Consider the following 20,051-nt stretch of genomic DNA (forward strand, 5'->3'; position numbering starts at 1 on the left):
TTATGCATCCTAAACAAGTGTCATCATGAAACTTTCTGTGACAATACATTGTTCAACAAGGGGAGCTGGCCACATATGGCCATAGGCATTTGAAATTCGGGGAGGGAAACTGAGAAGTGATTTATATTTAATCAATTTAAGTGGCCACAAATGGTTGCTGGCTACCAATTAGGCAGCACAACTGATCCTAGATCCTTGCTGCTTAAAGTGTGGTCTCAAAGAAGAATTGGCATCATCTTGTTAGCTTGTTAGAAATGCAAAATCTCAGGCCACATTCCAGCCCTGGTGATTCAGAATCTCCATGATTATAAGATACCCTGCTGATTTGTCTGCACATTAAAATTTTTAAAGGATATGGTTACTTTTTGGGTTTTATTTTTTTTTCTGAGACAGGGTCTCACTCTGTCACCCAGGCTGGAGTGCAGTGGCATGATCTTGGCTCACTTCAACCTCTGCCTCCCAGGTTCAAGTGATTCTCATGCCTCAGTTACCCAAGTAGCTGGGACTACAGGCATGTACCACCACACCTGGCTGATTTTTTGATTTTTAGTAGACATGAGTTTTGCGTTGTTGGCCAGGCTGGTCTTGAGCTCCTGCTTCATGTGATCTGCCCGCCTCAGCCTCCCAAAGTGCTGAGATTACAGGCATCAGCCACCGCACCCGGCCGAAATGATTATTTTTAAAAGGATATGGATTTGCTGAAAATACAGATTGATTGAGGAACATATCTGTGGTGACCCTTCCAAATTGTAGACACTCACTCTTGAAACTGGTATCCATCATCAGGGGCCTTTCTCTTTCTTTGTATCTGTCTCTGTCCCACCCCTTAAACACAGCAGAAAGAAGAAAGGGAGGCCAGGCACAGTGGCTCATGCCTGTAATCCCAGCACTTTGGGAGGCTGAGGCGGGCAGATCACCTGAGGTCAGGAGTTCAAGAATAGCCTGGCCAACATGGTGAAACCCCATCTCCGCTAAAAATACAAAAATTAACTGGGCATGGTAGTGGGTGCCTGTAATCCCAGCTACTCAGGAAGCTGAGGCAGGAAAATCGCTTGAACCCAGGAGGCAGAGGTTGCAGTGAGCCAAGATTATGCTACTGCACTCCAGCCTGGGCAACAACAGCAAAACTCGGCCTCAAAAAAAAAAAGAGTCGGGGGAGGGAGAGGAGAGAGCCTGGAACACTGTGGTCAAAAGAAAGTATGCAATGTGAAGATGAGGGGTAGGCTGGGAGGAGCATGTGTTTCTCAGGAATATTTATACAAAATAAAATAATGGCATTTCTTTATAATAATAATTCATAATCATTGAATATGGGTGATGAGTATATGTGAGTTCATTGTACTATTTTCTCTACTTTTGTGTATGTTTGAAAATTTTCAAAATTAAAAAATAGACGTAACTTCAGAGATGGTGTGTGATAGCCAGCCTCCAAGATGGTCCCAATGATCCCCTCTTCCTGGTATTTGTGTCCTTGTGTATGTAGTTCTTCCATATTGAATCAGGGATTGCATATGTGACCAAAGCAGAGGTGTTACCCATAACTTCAAAGAGCCAGATCACTGTGACTTCTGTCTTGCTGTCTCTTGGATTTCCTGCTCTGAGGGAAGTCAGCTGCCATATTGTGAGGATACTCGAGCCATCTTGTGAAGAGACCTTTATGGAGAGGAATCGAGGTTTCCTGCCAATGGCCAGCCAAATGAATTTAAGCGAGCCTCCATGGAAGTGAAGCCTTCTAATGACTGTCTATCTAACGTATAACTGCATGAGAAACTGCCAAGCCAGAACTGTCCACCAAACTGCCCTTGAATCTCTGACCAACAGACACTGTGAAAGGCAACAAATGTATATTGTTGTAGGAAGCTGCTAAGTTTTGCTGGTAACATGATTATGCAGCAATAGAGAACTGATGCAATGTGATTTCAAGATCCTTCACTCCTGGTCCTCCAAAAAGAATCCCCTCTTCATCTTTTCAGTGATGCCTAAAATGAACAGAAAGACCTGTCTCTCTCTCTCTCTTTTTTTTTTTTTTTTTTTTTTTTTTTGAGACAGTGTCTTGCTCTGTCACTCGGGCTGGAATACAGTGACACAAAGATGACTCACTGCAGCCTCAACCTCCAGGACTCAAGTGATCCTTTCACCCCAGCCTCTCAAGTAGTTGGCACAAGTGCCTACCACCATACCTATTTCTTTTTTTAGAGACAGAATCTCACTCTGTTGCCCAGGCTGTTCTTGAACTCCTGGGCTCAAGCAATCCTCCTGCCTCAGCCTCCCAAAGTGCTGGGGTTTACAGGTGTGAGCCACTGCACCTGGCAGAAAGACCTTTTCACACTATGCATGAGGTTAACATGCTAATACTCCTTGAAGAGATAATATATTCACTGAAATTCATGGTAAAACATATGTGACAGATATAAATTCTTTCTTTTTAAAACTCTTAGCAAGCTAATCTATTGAGACATTAATTTCAGTCTTGATTTTGCTGTGGTAAGAGACTAGAAAGAATAAAAAGGTAATTTCTCCCTTACTGTCCACCGTCTCAAGAACAGCTAACATCTTGAATGATAAGGTCTAGGCTCTTCCTGCATCTCTCTTTCCTCACCCCCAAGCCCAAACAACATACACTAATAATGGCTTCTTCTTGTTGCAGGGATCACCCTATATAAGACACCCCTCCACCTCCACCATTGGCCTTCATATCGAGGATTAGGTAACAGAGAAACTAAGTTGGAATTGCTCCAGGAAGGGAGTGGGGAGCTGGCGCTGGTTTAGAAAGAAGGCAAGTGGCCAGACGTAAGGACTGAATGATTTCCCTCGGGCTAGGAAGGGTTTCAGAGTTTCCAGGAATGAAAATTGTCCCTGGCTTGTATGCACTCCCTGTGTGTGTGTAGCAGGTGGAGTGAGGAGAGGTGCATGAGGTGTCTGTAAAAGGGTATTCTGGGGCCTGGGCTCACCAAACACCCCCTTCCCCACCACGCCTGCGAAGCTGGCTTGCAGGCTGAGGAGCTGTGCCCTTCAGTGGTACCTCAAGGGTCACGAACTAGCAGCATCAAGATGGGGATGGGGTGGGGTAGGGTGGACACCTTCCCCCAGTTTTTGAGACTTCACAGCCAGAGAGAGAAAGGAGGGGGAGCCTCAGAATATGACTAATGAATTTCCCGCCAACATTGACAGGCGGGAGCTGAGCCAGATTTCTTTAATTTGCGAAATTAAAAGGCATGTGACGCTTCTTGCTAGAGTCAGGTGCAGCGAATCCACTTTAGTTAGCCAGACTTTTCCTGAGAGCGGGTCTGTGTAGCGAGAAGGATGCTGTGGGATGGGGGTGTGGGGGAATGGGGGATGCAGGAAGTTACCGCGGAGCCTCCGTGCCGCACTTCCTGACGATTTTCGTCTTCAGCTTGGCGTCCCGAGCTCGCTCGCGGAGGGAACGACCCTGCGCGCGTCCGCCCGGCCGGCTCCGACACAAACACACGCACGTGCGCCCCGCCCCCGCCGCGCGCACGCGCCCCGAGGCTCCGGCGGCGGCGACGGGCGCGCGCGCGGTGCTCGCTGCCCCCACGCCGCTCCCTCGGCTTGGATCGCGGCGCCTCCGGCTCCCCGCAACGCTCCACGCCAGGCCTGCGGACCTGGAGGCGGCGGCCGTGGTCGGTGGGCTCCGGCGGGCTCAGCGGTCGAGGCGGCGGCGCGGGTGAGCGGAGCCGGGCCCCGCAAGTCCCCGGGAGGCGACGGTGCCGGGCGCGGGCCCCCGCGTACGGCGGGCGCAGTGACAGGCCGGCCGGTGAGGCGCCGCCGGGGGAGGCCGCGACGGAGCTCCCGGACCCGCCATGGGCTGAGACGCGTCCTCGCCGAGCAGGTGCAGTGACCAGACGTCCCGGGGGGAGCCCGCCCCTACAGGCCCCGGGGACCCTCAACCCCGACAGGATGCGTCCTACCCACCCCGGTGCCCTGTTGACCTTCCCTCAGCTCCTCCTCCCAAAAGGCCCGCCGACCCCATCTGCAAACCCGGCCCGTGTCATCCCTGTGACTCCCAACAGTCCCTGCCATCCTGTGCATACCTGCAGCCTGCACCCCTGTGACCTCAGCCCAGTAGGCCCTCGGGCCACCTCCTCTTCAGCCTGGTATTTACAGCCCACTGCCTGCACAGTGCCTGGGAACTACCCAGCATCTCTTTCCTAGCCCAAAGTGGGTGGAGGTAGGGGTGGGAGGGGAAGTGGGAGAGGGTGTCCTTCCCTCTGGAGTCCTTGGTGACCACAAACCCATCCTCTTTCTCTCAAGTGACCCTTCCGTACCCCACAAGAACATGCCCGGGTGACTTCCTCCCAGATCTTCCTTGTGGCCTTCCTCGCCCACTCCAGTGACACTATGCACCCCCACCGTGACCCGAGAGGCCTCTGGCTCCTGCTGCCGTCCTTGTCCCTGCTGCTTTTTGAGGTGGCCAGAGCTGGCCGAGCCGTGGTTAGCTGTCCTGCCGCCTGCTTGTGCGCCAGCAACATCCTCAGCTGCTCCAAGCAGCAGCTGCCCAATGTGCCCCATTCCTTGCCCAGTTACACAGCACTGCTGGACCTCAGCCACAACAACCTGAGCCGCCTGCGGGCCGAGTGGACCCCCACGCGCCTCACCCAACTGCACTCCCTGCTGCTGAGCCACAACCACCTGAACTTCATCTCCTCTGAGGCCTTTTCCCCGGTACCCAACCTGCGCTACCTGGACCTCTCCTCGAACCAGCTGCGCACACTGGATGAGTTCCTGTTCAGTGACCTGCAAGTCCTGGAGGTACTGCTGCTCTACAATAACCACATCATGGCGGTGGACCGGTGCGCCTTCGACGACATGGCCCAGCTGCAGAAACTCTACTTGAGCCAGAACCAGATCTCTCGCTTCCCTCTGGAACTGGTCAAGGAAGGAGCCAAGCTACCCAAACTAACGCTCCTCGATCTCTCCTCTAACAAGCTGAAGAACTTGCCACTGCCTGACCTGCAAAAGCTGCCAGCCTGGATCAAGAATGGGCTGTACCTACATAACAACCCCCTGAACTGCGACTGTGAGCTCTACCAGCTTTTTTCACACTGGCAGTATCGGCAGCTGAGCTCCGTGATGGACTTTCAAGAGGATCTGTACTGCATGAACTCCAAGAGGCTGCACAACGTCTTCAACCTGAGTTTCCTCAACTGTGGCGAGTACCAGGAGCGTGCCTGGGAGGCCCACCTGGGTGACAACTTGGTCATCAAGTGTGACACCAAGCATCAAGGGATGACCAAGGTGTGGGTGACACCAAGTAATGAACGGGTGCTAGATGAGGTGACCAATGGCACGGTGAGAGTGACTGAGGATGGCAGTCTTCATTTCAAGAAGGTGCAGGTCGAGGATGGTGGTGTGTATACCTGCTATGCCATGGGTGAGACTTTCAATGAGACACTGTCTGTGGAGTTGAAAGTGTACAATTTCACCTTGCACGGACACCATGACACCCTCAACACAGCCTATACCACCTTAGTGGGCTGTATCCTTAGTGTGGTCCTGGTCCTCATATACCTATACCTCACCCCTTGCCGCTGCTGGTGCCGGGGTGTAGAGAAGCCTTCCAGCCATCAAGGAGACAGCCTCAGCTCTTCCATGCTTAGTACCACACCCAACCATGATCCTATGGCTGGTGGGGACAAAGATGATGGTTTTGACCGGCGGGTGGCTTTCCTGGAACCTGCTGGACCTGGGCAGGGTCAAAACGGCAAACTCAAGCCAGGCAACACCCTGCCGGTGCCTGAGGCCACAGGCAAGGGCCAACGGAGGATGTCCGATCCAGAATCAGTCAGCTCAGTCTTCTCTGATACGCCCATTGTGGTGTGAGCAGGATGGGTTGGTGGGGAGATTCTGCCCCAGGAGAGGTAATGCACCCCTGAAGGATATGAGGGGATGGAAGAAGGGCTGGCTGCCCAAGGGAATGGGTTCCTCCTGACCTCAAGGGAATTGGTCCCAGGTACAACAGAGAGCAAGACCCCAAACAGGGTGTGGCTACCACGATTTTCAAATGTGGATATATTAATCCTCAGGCAAATGCTACACCCCTACCCAAAGCCCTGCCAATTCTCAGTGTGGTAGAGGAAAAGAGGCATGTCTGAGTTGGATGGGAATGAGGAAGGAGTGAGGGGAAGAGCAGATTCCCTAAACTTTCATGAGGTCATCCCTAGCTCCTTAAGAGAAAAACATTTGGAAAAAAAAAATTTTTTTTTTCTATCTCTACCCACCCACACCTGTGATGTTGTGTGTGCTGGGGGAGCTTCCACAGGAGCCACATTAGGGAAAAGCTGTAGTATCCTCTTTGGCTTAGGAAGTCAAACTTCACACCTGGGGAAGTTGGAAACCTTTGGAAAATGAGTCAGGAAAAGGCTGAGACCTCAATTGGTAACACTTCCCCAGAGCTGTTGCAAGACTTTCCATTAAACCCTTCCTCTTTCCTGATGAGCCCTCAGTGGATGGATCTTTACAGGAGGCTGGCCTGCTGCCTGTTAGTTATGACAGCAATGTGGGATGTGGTATCTGTGCCTTGTCCTGGGACCAGTGGCACAGAGGGGTGTAGCATGAACTGAAGAGTCCCATGTCACAGCATAGGTGCCAGCACAAGACTTGTAGATGGGGCGTGAACTCCAGATAAGCTAATTCCCTGGTTGGTGAAACCCTTGGTTAGTATTTGATTCCCAGCATCTGTGTGTCAGGCCAGAGTGGGGGCTGCTAAAGGCAGAGCTTTTATGGATGCCTGCCACAGACGTGGTACATGGGCCCACTCTACACTATAAGGATGAAGGTAAATCAGCCTCTATTATGTAGCATCCAGCTGGACCTACCTGATTCTCAGTGTATGCCATCTCTTCATCCAGTCTCCTTATCAAGCTCAGGTGGGATTCTGAATTTTCCCTAATATGCTGCTCTGTAAAGGGAGGAGTCCAAGAAACTCTGGCCCCAGCTGGCTTAGTGTAGGCTTGGAGATAGAGAAAGTCCAGTATATATCTCCTCTGTGTGGACAAGGTTGCCTTGCTCCTCTCTGAGATATCTTCTCTGCTGCAAAGTCAAAACTTGGGGTTTTGTCATTGGAAGGGTTGGAATTGGGTGGTCTCTACCCCAGAATGGCAATTTGGAGTGTGGCCTAGAGTTCTGCCCTCTCCACAGATTCCAGGCAATCCTGTAGCAGAGATAATCAGTAGTACTGAACTTTCAGAAGGAAAGTTCTGCCACCCCATTCCTCCATCGAGAGGTCTTTGCCATTGTGGTTGTCAGGCCAGAGGAACTTAAGAATGAGCTCAACATTCCATTCCATCCAAGGTTGCAGCATACTTTGGGTATGGAGATGACTGATCCCTTAACTTTTCCCTTTGACTATACTGCATGCCCTGGGAGTGGCTGCTCTGAGCTTTATGAGCAGGGCGGAGTTGAAAATGTTCTCTGATGTTGGTTTTTCTTAGAGTCTTTTCTCTCCCACATTTCCGGTTCATTGGAAGTTATCCAGATCTCTAGACTTCTGACCTGCTTTTGACATTCTAAGAGGTGTCATTTACCTGTGGGTGAGGGGCTTGGAGGGCCGGACTCTTAAACTTCCTATTAAGATTGGGGAAGGGGACTCAACATCTTCCCCTTGTCTGGTCCTGGGAACTCAAGACTGCTGTCCATCCTTTATTAGTAACCTAGTTTTGTTGAGAGAGAGGTGCAGCATTTCCCTCAAGTACCTGCATGCTCATAGGTATGCATGCTTATATAGGTATGCATGCACACCAGCACCTTGACTTCCACCAGGACAGTAAATCTGTAGTCCCCACTAATGCCACTCTCAGACTGGTCTCCACCAATGTGCACAACTTCATGCACACAATTTTATTCCCCTTTAGGAGAGACAGTGACCATGCCAGGCTCTTCAAATACTCCTGTATTTTAATTTCTGAACTCCCTGAAGCTTCACCCACATCTCCATGGCACTGCATCACTTTTCTGCCCAGGCTGGAGTAGAAGAACCATGGGTTGAAAACCTTGGGAGAAGGGGTGGTGAGGAGCTACCTGGTTCTTCAGACTCCTCAAAAACCTCCCTTAAAGACTATATATATGAGCAATTAAGATACAACTAGGTCATTGAAGGACTCTGAAGGAAACTGGCAAGGGGCTAAGCAGCTGTGAGCTGCTCTGCCTGTTAACTACTCAGGAGAGAAAAGTGTCTTGATTTATTCAAGAGACTCCTGAGAATTTTGTTACTGGAGCTATAGGAACCAGGACTCCCTCCTCAGACTCATCAGGAAATCTGGGAAAATCTCATCTCCATGCTGCAGTTTCCCCGCTTGGCACCATCTAGGGCTCTGAAGATCTTTAAAGTGAGCGTTAAATGAAGCAGGCCTTCTGGGGCATCCTGGTGGAGCTCCTGAGGACTAGGAGGGCCGTTTTCTTCATAATTCCTTCCCAGTTTAGGGAATGAGAAAAAGCCCTGCAGTTCTTAAGTCTCCCGATTATATCCACTAGTTTGGCCTTGAGTTTGAGACACCTGGTAGATGTACCTGGCTGCCCTACCAAGAGATGTAACTGATTCGCTTATTCCTGTGGTTTCAGGTGATAGAACCCAAAGGCAGCTTTTTAACTGGAGAATTGAGTAATCAGCATATGCAAGTTCACTAGAACCCTGTATTGAAAACTGCCAGGTGTGGGTATAAGAAAAGGCCAAGAAATCACCACCTCCTTTCACCCTACCCTGCACCCATAAACCTGACATGTCTCCCAGGAAGCAGGTGTCCCTGGAGACAGTATGACAGGGCTCTACAATCTGTCTGTGTAATTATTTGTGATCTTTATTTTGTTTTTGTCTGTATTTATGGAGCCCAGGGAAGGGGCCAAGAGAGGGTACACCCCAACTGCGGAGAGGAAAGCAGACAGATCCAGTTTTCTGTGTGTTCTTACCTCTGTACTTCCTTGTAGCTCTGCTGACCAAGCAGGCCTCCCGTGTCCAAGACCCCATTCCTCCCACTTGTGTATACCTAGGCTGGCAAATCTTGGAGCCTCTGGGCTCTGAAAACTAGACAATGATCATTAAACCTGGCTTGAGTCTCTGTTCTGGCACAATCTGACTGGTTTATTTATATTTTCAGCCTGTGGGTGGGGTTCGCTGTACCTCAGAAGGGTGTGGCCTATCTAGGAAGAAAATCTTTAAGTGCTGTTATAAGGACATGGGTAAAATACACATCTAGGCATTAAGATGGACCAGGGGTCAGCAAACATTTTCTCTAACGAGCCAGACAGTAAAGACTTTAGGCTCTGCAGACCATACAGTCTCTGTAACAACTCAACTGTGCTGCTATAGCCTGAGTGTAGCCACAGACAGGACAGAAACGAATGACTGTGGCTCTGGTCCAAATCAGATTTGACTTATGGACATTGAAATTTGAATTTCGTATAATTTTATCATGGCTTTTGAGTTTTTCCAACCATTAAAAAACATGTAAACTATTATTAGCTCACAGACCACATAAAACCAGGCAAGGGCTGGTTTGACCAACAGACCATAGTTTGCTGACCTCTGAGATAAGATTCTCAAAAGAAATGTCACTGAAGCTTTAGAGTTTAGAAATGCCATGACTTGGCGCTGAGGCTTGTAGATAATGAAGTCTTCCTGGACCCTAGGGTGGAGGGTTGCCTCCCTGCAGAGTTCTCTTAAAAGTCTGGATCAAGCTTACTGACCATACCATGGAAAAAATGTTTGGATTGCGTCTTAGAAAATGGTAGGGAACAGCTCGCTTTCACAGAATTTTTTAAATTAGTATTTTCATGTTGTAAATAGTAGCCATCTTAGGCTAAAAGTACATTCATCTAATGGCCAGGTTAATCTTCCTTGACAGTCTAGTGTGTCCTAGGCATTGCATGGAACGGAAAAATGCAGTCTCTACTTTTTGGTGCAGACTCGGCCTACCAGAAATTGGACTGGATTCTAAACTCTAACCATGCAGATTCTTTGGCTACTCCCTTGGTGATTCCGGAAGGGGATTGCCATGGCAGATTCCAAAGGGGGAGAGGAAATGATATAAGGAAAAAAATTAAAAACCAAATTTGAATACCTAAAGTCTTGACCGAAGGGCAGCCCTCCTCTATCTGGAAAGTTGTTTTTCACTTCAGTAACAACCAAGGTAATGAGGGGTGGAGCTACTGCACAATCAGCCACATCAAACAAGTCAACCGTAGCAGTCAGTGAAATGACAGCTGTTGATGTCAGAGCACTCCCATACTCTGCATTTATACAGTTGTTTTATCTGCAAAGCAGTTTTTGCTATGGCTGACAGGATGACGCTGATAAGGAGAGCAAGTCTGACGAAGACGACTTGGAGTTGGCTCCTGTTTTGGCCTGTGTCCGGCCCAGGGAAGTCCATGGCTGCCTCTCTCCCACACACATCGCCCCCCCCCCCCCACCAATCACATCCCCACCATCTCCCCCATAACACAAGAAGTTCCTTAGATTCTGACCAAGGTGTGCAATTTTGTCTGCCATGCCTTGTAGCACTCCTGGCTCCTCCTAGGTAGCAGTTGCGGGGAGGAAAGAGGCTAACGTGACAGTTTTCTTTTAGAACAGATGAAAGAGTTCAGTGCATTGGCTAGCCTAGCCTGTCTTCCCCCTAGTCTCTCCTTCCCTTTCTGTATTTGCACTTCTTGCACCACTTATCTTGTGTCTCCCAGGAAACCAGTGGGGATGCTTCACTTTCCCCACCCACAGAGCAGAAAAGGCTCAGGCCCTGCAGTGGGACGGTTGGCTTTTCTGGTCTAGCCACAGTAAGCCTGTGCTGGATGCCTCCTCTCCTGAGGCTTGAGAAAGGCAGGCTAAAGCAGCTGCCAGTCAAGCCCCTTCATCAAGCTTCTACACTCTCAGGTGGAAAATGCAAAAGTGAAGTGAAGACACTTAGCCCTGCCCTGAGGCCTCCAATCTAGTCAGCTTGTTTACTCTCCCTGGTTGGAACCATGGCCTGAGAGAACTAACCTGCAGTGAGCCAGGACGTGGAGCCTTCTGGGTGCCCTTTGGCACTGGCATACATTAGGCAGGAGTCGTAGCCCCCAAAGCCGGTGTGTGTGCTGCCTGTGTGCACATACGGGTTGGGGAGTACTGGAGCTGGATTGTACTTCGTGCTTGCTTTCTCTCACCTCCTACTGCTTCCTCACTTGGTGGTAGTTTGCTTTTGGGGGTCCTGAGCAGAACTGAGCATCCTTAGAAAGTACCGTGAGATAACTGGGAATCTGCTTTTAAGATAGGAATGCTAGGGGGCCACTCATGTATACTCAGTAAGACAGAGTTGGCTTCTCAGATACCACGGAGTAGCCTGAAGTCTCTCCTTAATCTGCTTCCAACAGAGTTTAAAAACTCATCTGGGAAATTCTAACAATAGGAGGCGGATTAAAAACTGAGATTGTTATTCTGTTATACATCTGGTGACTAGCCAAGTCCCCTGAGCCGGTGGGTAGGGAGAAGGTTTCCTCACTGGAGGTAACTTCTGCCTACATTAAGCCCAGCCCATGCTGGAGACAGGCTACCTCAAACCACCGTCCAGGGCAGTGCTGCCTTTCAGCTTGTCTTCTCTGTGCAGTGCTGGCGAGAACTGCTGAGGCTCTGCACACAATGCCGGACTAGTGTGTCATTCCTGGATCCCAGGACAGAAAAAACAATTAAGATAAAAAACGAATATTCAAGCCTCTGCACTGCTGTTGTTCCTGCTTCTTTGCATCCACTCCAGGCAGACTGCTGGCTGGTCTCAGACAAATGGAATGGAAAGTATCCTTCCCCAATTTAAAATTTAAACAGAACTGCGCTCTCTCTCTCTCTCTCTGTGAGTGAATGCTGCTTTCAGTGTGTGTGTGTGTGTGTGTGTGTGTGTGTGTGTGTGTGTGTGAATGCCAATAAAGCACTTTGAGGAGGAGGGGACTGATCCTACTCCAAAAGCCTGAAATAGGAAAAGGAAAACCAGGCTGTGGACCCCTGGAAGCCAGGGGTCATAGCTCTGCATCACCAATGCTTGAGGCAGGTGTTGCTTATTCTGCGGCTTCAGGAAACCAGAGGGTCAGTGGTACTGCTGTTTGTTACAGTTGCTCCTCCCTTCCTAGCTTGTCTGCCCCACTTTTCCCTCAGAAGGGCAGAATTAGGAGAGATTTAGATAGACTTGTGACCTGCAGCTCCCGACGAAGACCAGCTCCAGGAAGTTCAGGCTGGATCTAGGGAGCAATTGTGCTGACTCCGAGCTCTGCAGTCTGCCCTGTGATTTGAGAACACCAGGTAGGCAGCACTTAAGGCAAATGTCTCTAGTCATGGCCTTGGTGACATTTCTGGCAGGAGTAAGAGCTGGCCTTGCATCTGGAGGAAAGAAATGTGTCCATGTTTTCTTACGATGGTAAAAACAACTCTCTGAGACTTAGATCCCCTGTCATTATCCATAACTGTATTGCCTAAGAAGCATAAAGCCCAAAGCCTGGCTCAGTGAAAGAGAAAGACAAGAACATCATACCACCTGTTTACATGCGTTTAGTTTAATGCTTTGAACTTTCCAATTCCTATTAACATTCATTCTCTCATCTAACCCTCACAACATCCCTGTGAGGTAGGTCAAGCATTAAGTGGTTTGCCCACGGCCACACCAGTGATAGGAACGGAGTAAATTCATACTGCAGATTTCCCAGCCCCCAGGCCGATGCACCTTTCATTTCATGTTACGCAGGATTTGTGCCCACCAGACACAGGAGCATCAGGAGCACTAACAGAAGCCTCCCTGCTCTTAAGCTTGCAGAGGAGCCCCAGAAATGCTGGGCTTGAGGCATCGAGACCAGGAGTGCACCCTGGAGGCCAAGACAGGTAAACAGAAGGAAGGGCAGGAGTACTAGAAGTTGAGGCTCAACAGCCACCCCTGCCACCACCACTGGCCTACACTGTGTTCCCTACATATCTTGACCTTTGTCAGGTGCAAGTCTTATTTTTGCAAGTTTACTGAGAGGACTCTCTGCCCACTCCCAGAAGAGAGACACTGCAAGGCGTGGCTAGCAGCAAGATTCCTGACTTCCTTCCCACAGTGCCTCCCCATTCTGTGACACTCTGCAACCCAGGAAGAGGGCTAAGGTCAGGGCTGGCTGACTCATCTTGCAAGTGCTTAGAGATCTGAAGCTGAAAGGCCCCAGCACCATTCAGTTAATTATGATTATTAACTCTGAACAGGCCTTGGCACAGCAGCCAGCTGGCTCAGGGAGAATGCCTGAATCTCCCACGGTGAGATTTTAAAAACAAGACCTGGCCAGGCGTGGTGGCTCACGCCTGTAATCCCAACACTTTGGGAGGCGGAGGCGGGCAGATCGAGGTTAAGAGATCAAGACCATCCTGTCCAACATGGTGAAACCCCGTCTCTACTAAAAATACAAATATATGGTGGGCAGGTGCCTGTAGTCCCAGCTACTCAGGAGGCTGAGGCAGGAGAATTGTTTGAACCTGAAAGGCAAAGGTTGCAGTGAGCCGAGATCGTGCCACTGCACTCCAGCCTGGGGACAGAGAGAGACTCCACCTCAAAAAAAAAAAAAAAAAAAAAAAAAAAAAAAAAAAATGTCTACAGCATCCATGCACCGGGGTGGAAAAAGGTGGGATAATGAGAAAGAAAGGACAGGCCAGTGAGTGGGGAAGGGCAGTCTGCCTTGTGAAAGTGTTGGGGAAGAGGAGGCCCAGCCTGGCAAATGCTAACAGCCTACCACTTAAGAGCCAAGGTGAGGCTGGAGGACTTCCCCTGACACAGAGCTTCTCTCATTCCATACCACCTCCAGCCGTGATGGGGGTCAGAAGAGGGGTAGTTACAGGAAAGATGGGGGTTTGGGAGGGGTGGCTGATCCCAGAAAGGTAATCCCATTTCCGTTCAGATTTGGATACAGAAGCCATCTGTATTTCTAATGTCCTCGAGGTTGAATCTGAATATAATCAAACTTGGAATATGATCAAATTTGGAATATAATCAGATGGAATCAGGACTTAGCTTGATATGAAAATTTGTGCAAATGACACACAAATTTTAAAAATCTAAGCACCCTGCCCTGGCTTTTTAATTTAATTTTATTTTTTTTTAAGGCAAAACAGGCTGACCACTAGCAGCTTTCCCTAGCCAGGGAGCAAGGACAAAAGGGCAACCATGCGCTTCTCCTCCAAGGCGTTGGCTTCCTTGCCGAGGAGCCAAGTGAATACCCCAGACATGAGGAGAAAAGGGGAGGTGCTCAGAACAGAGGAGGGAGGAGGAGGGAACGCACAAGCAGGAGGCCATGAAGCTGGGAGCCACTGAGATGCCAGCTGGAGGAAGAGTGCCCTGGCACTGAGGTCTAATGGCTGTCCAGCTGCTGCCCCAGGATGTGAGGGCAGGTGGTGATGGAGAAATGGAAAGCGGGGGAGGGAAGTCACTCCACAATCCGGCCTGCCAGGATGAAGGGCTCCTCCTGGTGACCTGTTCCCTATACTGCAGTCAGATCAGGCTAAGCAGGAGACCACCTGTGCCCTCCTCTCTGCTCTGTGCCCCTGTCCTCCAGGCCCGCTGGTCAGAAAGGCGACAGCTGGGGCCCCTTCCTCCTGCAGAATATAAATGACTCCCCCTTCCTCCCAGGGCTGGGAATAGACATCAGATGGCACAGCCCACGCAAACTGCCGGCTGTCAGCACGCCTGCCCGCCCGCCCATCAGCCCCCGCACCACCTGGGAGGAGGCAGCACCTCAGGCAGGCTCAGGCTTTACGGCATTGCCTGCTTGCTCTCAGAGCAAGCTGGTGAACTCTGCCTGGCCCTCCTACCCTGCTGTAGGTAGGGTGAGCCCCTCAGCATTGGCTGTGATGAGGGAAGAGGAGATGCAGTCCCTGGATCAAAATCACCACAGGTGAGATTCTCCATGCAGCCCCAGTAACTGTTTCTTCTGAGTTCACACCACACTGGATAGTTTGAGAGGAGGGAGGACAATGAGAGAGACAGGAACAATCACCCCTCTGCACAGCAGGGGCCTCCTTTAGATGCTTGTCCTGAAAGATGCAGTCTCCCCCAGGAGAGGCATAATGAGGTACACGGAGAGGACACTTCTGCCCTTGCTGTCCCCATTCTTGTACTATCGAATCACACCAACCTCCTTTCTTCTGAGCTACACGGAGAGGAGGACCTGAATCTTCAGAAGACCCGGGTCATCCACAACATCAACATCTAAGAACACCTGCCCCTGCTCCCAGGAACTGGAGCTCCAGCGCCTACGCCCCAGGCTTCCCAGAGTTCCCTGTGAGCTACGTGTACCTTCCTCAGCAGCACTTTCCTGGCTTCGCTGTTGTCAGTCCTTGCCATGATTTAAGGGGGTCCCATCTTCCCGACTGAGCCAGACCGCAGCTAAGCAGTCTGGCATCCAGTCCTCACCACCAAGGGCAGTCTGGGGAACTACTTTCAGCTGCAACGAGGAAGGGGGTTCTCTGTGGGGAAGAGAGCCCAGCCCTCATTTGCCAGCTGGCACCAAACTCAGTCCTCTCTTGGACCAAAGAGCTGGCAAGAGATGACAACTGAGGAAAGCTTAGATAACAAAAAAAGGAAGAGAGGGAACCAGAAACACTTTGTTTCCTTTGGATCAGAAAAGCCCTTCCCCACTTCCTTGGCCCTTATGAAAAGCTTTCAAAGCTCCAAGTAGCTATGTGCTAAGGCAAGAAACTGAGCCCTAAGAAGGGCAAAGCATGAGATGCCCAGGGCTCCTTTGCCCTGAGAAGCAATTTCAGGGGAGGGAGCACACACAGGCCTTGCAGCCCTCAAGCCCAGATCCTAAGGTGGGCTGAAGGAAGTTGCCAATGCCCTCCTACTCTGCCAAAAGCTTTAAAGTGACTTTAGTGCCTTCACTGTCTTGGAGTCCGGAAGACCCTCATCTGAGTCCCTTCTCTCCACAGTGTCTGACCCCCTACGCCCTGGTGCAGGGACCAAATCAGCACAAATTTCTGAAGGGCCTCAAGGGCAGAGCTGTCCCTCCAGGGGAATAAAGGTAGAGGAAAGAACTACCCCGAGTCTGCTAAGTGGTCCACATGGTTCACAGCCGGGAGGGTGTTCTGAGACATGGACCTGACAGATGTTGAATATTAAGACGGAAGGGACTTAGAGGCTGCTTAGAAACATTTCACAGATGAAGAAACAGAGGTCTTAAGGTATGGAATGTACCTAAGGTTGTACAACAGAGCCTAAGAGTACCATATCCCATAAACATGGCCCACGGGCTCTCTCCACTACATCACACTGCTTTCTTAAAAGTAAGCCAAATATCCATGGATGCCATTCATAACTTACAATTTTTCATCAGGCACACAAGCAAGAAATGACCACCAGCACATCACTAGCACCACCCAAAACTGACTCTCATCAAGTAGTGGCTTCAGGATCAGGCTCTCCATCACCTTCCACTCGTACCCAGTACATTTCCCCATTTTGGCCCACTGAATTATTCCTCAGCAATAGCAGCTTTGGTTTCTGCAGTCCCTGGACCAGCCAAGAAGTGCAAAACCCTGACCACTTCTTAAACAGGTCCCTTGTAGACGACCAAAGGAACCATGAAGTCCAAGGCAAATGTCCCACCTAGATTCAGAGTTTGCAGGAACTCACATTTCCATTTTCTTCCTTGGTAAGTAGGATCTGGAGATCTGGTGCATGATCACGAGGGCTGGATACACAGGCAGTGCCAGGCACAGGTACCATGCTGCCCCTTTGATCTGGGCCTGGAACCATACTGAGTACATGCCCAGAAGCACCGTTACCGTAGCCATCAGGTAGACCACCAGTCCACATGTCAGATGGTAGAGCTTGAGGCGAGCCACCCTTGAGACCCTGGCTGCCCGAGGACAGAGGAGGCAGAGCCCACACAGTGCCTGGCCACCAGTGGCCAGCAGTGTCAGGGCTCCTACCCAGCTGTGCCAGGACACCAGATGAGGCAGTTCACTGCGGGTCCTGCTGGAGATGATGAAGCCCAGGCCCAGAGCTGCACAGAGGATGGCTAGGGTCTGCCCTGCCCAGTGGAGCCAGATCCGAGCTTTTCGGGAGCAGAAAAAGAACGGGGAGTGTTCAGGTGAGAAGAGTAGGATGGCTTCGGCCATGCAGAGGCAGAACTGTGAACATAGGAGAGAGCAGTAAGCCTCATGTCTGGCTTGGAGGCCTGAGAAAAAAAAGGTCCTCTCATACGTCCTAACAAAGAGGACAGGGGATAGGGTTTAAATAAGTTCCACCAGGCCTACCAGCCTCACAGCTCAATATTTCTGGCAATAAAGTCTCCTCGTTCAGGTTGACATCTCCCCACCCCAACCTCTACAATGACTCCCGTTTCTTGACCAGTGGAACAGCAAATGTTAAACTTCCTCCTGAAATTTGGGGACAAGTAGGGAGATGACTGGATATCACCTCACCCCCCCTTCTCTTTCAGACCCCAATGGAGAAAGAAGTATCTTCCATGCCCTGCCACCCTTTTGAACCACCTGACATTTGCCTATGGCCCAGCCCTCCGCTTTCCAAATCCCATAGGCTGCAGGGAAAGATGAGCCCTAGATGTTTCCTCCACCCGTCTTAGCCTTAGAAAGGCTGAGCTTTCTGAAGGCTGGGTGCTTCCCTGGGAGTGAGGTGGGACATACCCAAACAAATCAGATAGAAACCCAAACTCACCGCCAAGGCCATAAATACAGGGTGCCAGGAGAAAAGACCTAAGAATCAAAGAGAAGAGGGCTGAGGGCTCCATACCATTGTTCCGGCCCCTGTAGTTAGGAGGATCCCAAAGAATCCAGCCACAGGAGAAAAGTAGCATCCCCAACCCTAATCGGGAACAGGAACTAAGGACAAAGTGGAGCAGCTAAGGGGCCCCAAGGTAAGCAACCAAGAGGGCCTCCCTATGCACACAAACAGTTTGGTCTGGGTTCCCGGTTCAGCACCTCTCAGCTGGCAGCTCAGTCCTAGAATAGAGAATAGATCTCTGTCTTTTTTTTGAGACGGAGTCTCCTTCTGTCGCACAGGCTGGAGTGCAGTGGTACGATTTTGGCTCACTGCAACCTTCACCTCCCGGGTTCCAGCGATTCGCCTGCCTCAGCCTCCACAGTAGCTGGGACTACAGGCGCGCCACCACACCCGGCTAATTTCTGTATTCTTAGTAGAGGCCGGGTTTCACCATGTTGGCCAGCCTGGTCTCGAACTCCTGACCTCAAGTGATCCACCCGAGTCGGCCTCCCAAAGTGCTGGGATTTCAGGCTTGACCCACCGAGCCCGGCCTCCTTCACTTCTATCCTCCATCAGGGACCTGTTTCTGAGGACGATGTTCGGTCTGTTCAATTGTCTCCTTCCCCCACAGCACCCAAAGCCCCATTCTTCCAGGACCCCTGGGGCCCCGCCCCCGCCCCCGCCCCCGCCCCACCAGGCCCTCAAAACCCCTCCACTGTCTCTGTCTCCCCTTTACAGCCGGGGTCCCTCCTCCAAGACTCTGGGCGCTCCCAAGCGCTGCCCCTCCAGCATCTCCGCTCCGCCCTCTTCCGCAGCCCCGCCCCGCCCCGCCCCGCCCCGCCCCGCACACTCACTGGTTCCTGGCCGGGACAGCGCTGTCAGAAAGATGGTGAAGCCCAAAGCTACCAGGTGCGCCAAGATCCCACTGCCTCGCCGCAGCCAGCGGCTCAGTCTCGGCTCCCCAGCTGGAGCGGGAACCAGACCTACCTCCAGGGGCTGCATGGCCGTGCCCGGCGGGCCCGCACACTCCAGCTGCCCGAGCACGTCTTCCGGGTTTGCGATCGCGGAGGCGGAGGCGGCTGCAGCAGAGGCTCCTCCCCGGGGACGCCTCCGACAGTGCGGCGGAGCGGCCCACAGCGCCCTCTGGGGGCCGGGGGGGAAGCGCGAGTGCTCCGGAGAGGCCCGCTCCCGCGAGAGCCCGGAGGCAGAAGGGGACCGGACAGCTCCCGGCCCACCTTCATTTGTATCTGCGTGTCTGTCTACAAGGGCCTAAATCCCAAGCAGCCTGTGGATATTACACTTGTGGCAAACGATTTCAGTGAAACCCCAAATCACACACTTAGTATGCTGAACCAAGAGTGTGAAACCAGTGTTTGGAGCCGATTTCTAGTAGTCCTGGATTTCCCTGGCTGTGCACTGTCTCCTGTCGCCTCCTTTTGTTTTGTTCAGGGAACCAGCTTCCTCCCTGCCTAAAAGCAAGGCAAATAGGAAAGGACGGGGCTAAAATATAGTGCCTTGAACCTGGTTGACCAAAGGAGGGAGATGCAAGTCTCATCTCCTTTCTGCACAGTTGTCCCCAGCGAGATAAATGGAATAACTAGGGCACTCCCAGCCCTGCCGCCTCCTCAGCAGCTGCTCAGCCCTGAGGAGCCAGGTGATCCTGAGGGACCAGGGCCTCCCACACCACCAGTTCTGCAAGTGATGATGCCTTTTCCCTTCCTTCCTCCGAAAAAGGTGTGGTTCAGCCCAAGGAGGCCTCCCTGGGAAAGGTTCTACCCCTTCCTTAAAGGCAAACCCGCAGGCCGGGAAGAAAGGCTGTCCAACAGAAAGCAGGAACTTCCAACAGCAATGACCAGCCCAGCTCAAGCTCCCTAAGTGGTTGAGAAAATGAGGCTGCTGGTAAGAGGTGGGAAAAGCAGGAACAGCTGAAGAAAAACAGGCAATAATTCAGGGAGGGATGGACGCCCAGGGTTGCTGGAGGACCTCAGCCCATTCCACAAGCCGATTCCCAGACCCTCAGGGCAAGGATCCTAGCGAAGAGCCAGAGGTGCAGCTCTCCCTCTCAAGTTTCTCTTACCAATGGGACCATAGTCATCTCTGGGCTCAAGACTCAGGAAGCCTTGCCCATTCAGAGCCACACACCTCATCATCCTGTCTGGAAAGAACACTCTCCCACTGACACAAACTCCATGCATTTTCACACTACTGAAAACGACAAGATGACAACAGGAACAATGAGCATAACAGATTTTTGCAGGCAAGCTATGGGAGCTGGAGTCTGGCTGCCTATCATCTCAGTCACCCAGGGTAGGGCTGGGGACAGTAAGGACACTCATTTTTTTTTTT

The 20,051-nt window shown here is 51.2% G+C and overlaps 2 protein-coding genes across 5 annotated transcripts in view; one reads left to right on the forward strand and one right to left on the reverse strand.

Moving 5' to 3' along the window:
• The window catches only part of AMIGO1 (adhesion molecule with Ig like domain 1), a 31,171-nt gene extending 22,087 nt beyond the window's left edge, over window positions 1-9,084 (forward strand). The window contains exons 4-6 of one of the 2 annotated variants that reach the window (XM_074381292.1): window positions 1,484-2,707; window positions 3,395-3,850; window positions 4,273-9,084. In XM_074381292.1, coding sequence (XP_074237393.1) covers window positions 4,360-5,841 — 1,482 coding nt within the window. In that variant the 5' untranslated portion in view covers window positions 1,484-2,707; window positions 3,395-3,850; window positions 4,273-4,359 and the 3' untranslated portion in view covers window positions 5,842-9,084. The remainder of the gene's footprint in view (window positions 1-1,483; window positions 2,708-3,394; window positions 3,851-4,272) is intronic. The other variant, XM_003933406.4, reaches the window with a different exon arrangement.
• A 3,419-nt stretch (window positions 9,085-12,503) lies between these two features.
• On the reverse strand, window positions 12,504-20,028 carry CYB561D1 (cytochrome b561 family member D1). 3 transcript variants are annotated; one of them, XM_074381296.1, is made up of 3 exons: window positions 18,693-20,028; window positions 17,661-17,698; window positions 12,504-17,113 (listed from the first exon to the last, which is right to left on the reverse strand). In XM_074381296.1, exons 2-3 carry the CDS (start codon window positions 17,670-17,672, stop codon window positions 16,610-16,612), a joined length of 516 nt encoding a protein of 171 aa, XP_074237397.1. In that variant the 5' UTR covers window positions 17,673-17,698; window positions 18,693-20,028; the 3' UTR covers window positions 12,504-16,609. The 3 variants fall into 3 exon arrangements, with proteins under 3 accessions (XP_074237397.1, XP_003933453.1, XP_074237398.1); XM_003933404.4 differs by having other exon boundaries at window positions 18,560-20,028; XM_074381297.1 differs by lacking the exon at window positions 18,693-20,028 and adding an exon at window positions 18,247-18,513.
• Window positions 20,029-20,051: the final 23 nt, after the last annotated feature.

This window comes from Saimiri boliviensis, chromosome 11 (genome assembly GCF_048565385.1).
Source record: "Saimiri boliviensis isolate mSaiBol1 chromosome 11, mSaiBol1.pri, whole genome shotgun sequence".
NCBI classification, from domain to species: domain Eukaryota; kingdom Metazoa; phylum Chordata; class Mammalia; order Primates; family Cebidae; genus Saimiri; species Saimiri boliviensis.

What these genes read in the sequence shown, in the direction of transcription:
- CYB561D1 (XM_003933404.4), bottom strand. Translation starts at nt 18,707, where the DNA reads ATGCAGCCCCTGGAGGTAGGTCTGGTTCCCGCTCCAGCTGGGGAGCCG. An exon ending in GCTGTCCCGGCCAGGAACCA is followed by an intron (nt 17,699 to 18,559) that starts GTGAGTGTGCGG and finishes TTTGATTCTTAG; the next exon opens with GTCTTTTCTCCTGGCACCCT. An exon ending in CTGTATTTATGGCCTTGGCG is followed by an intron (nt 17,114 to 17,660) that starts GTGAGTTTGGGT and finishes CTATGTTCACAG; the next exon opens with TTCTGCCTCTGCATGGCCGA.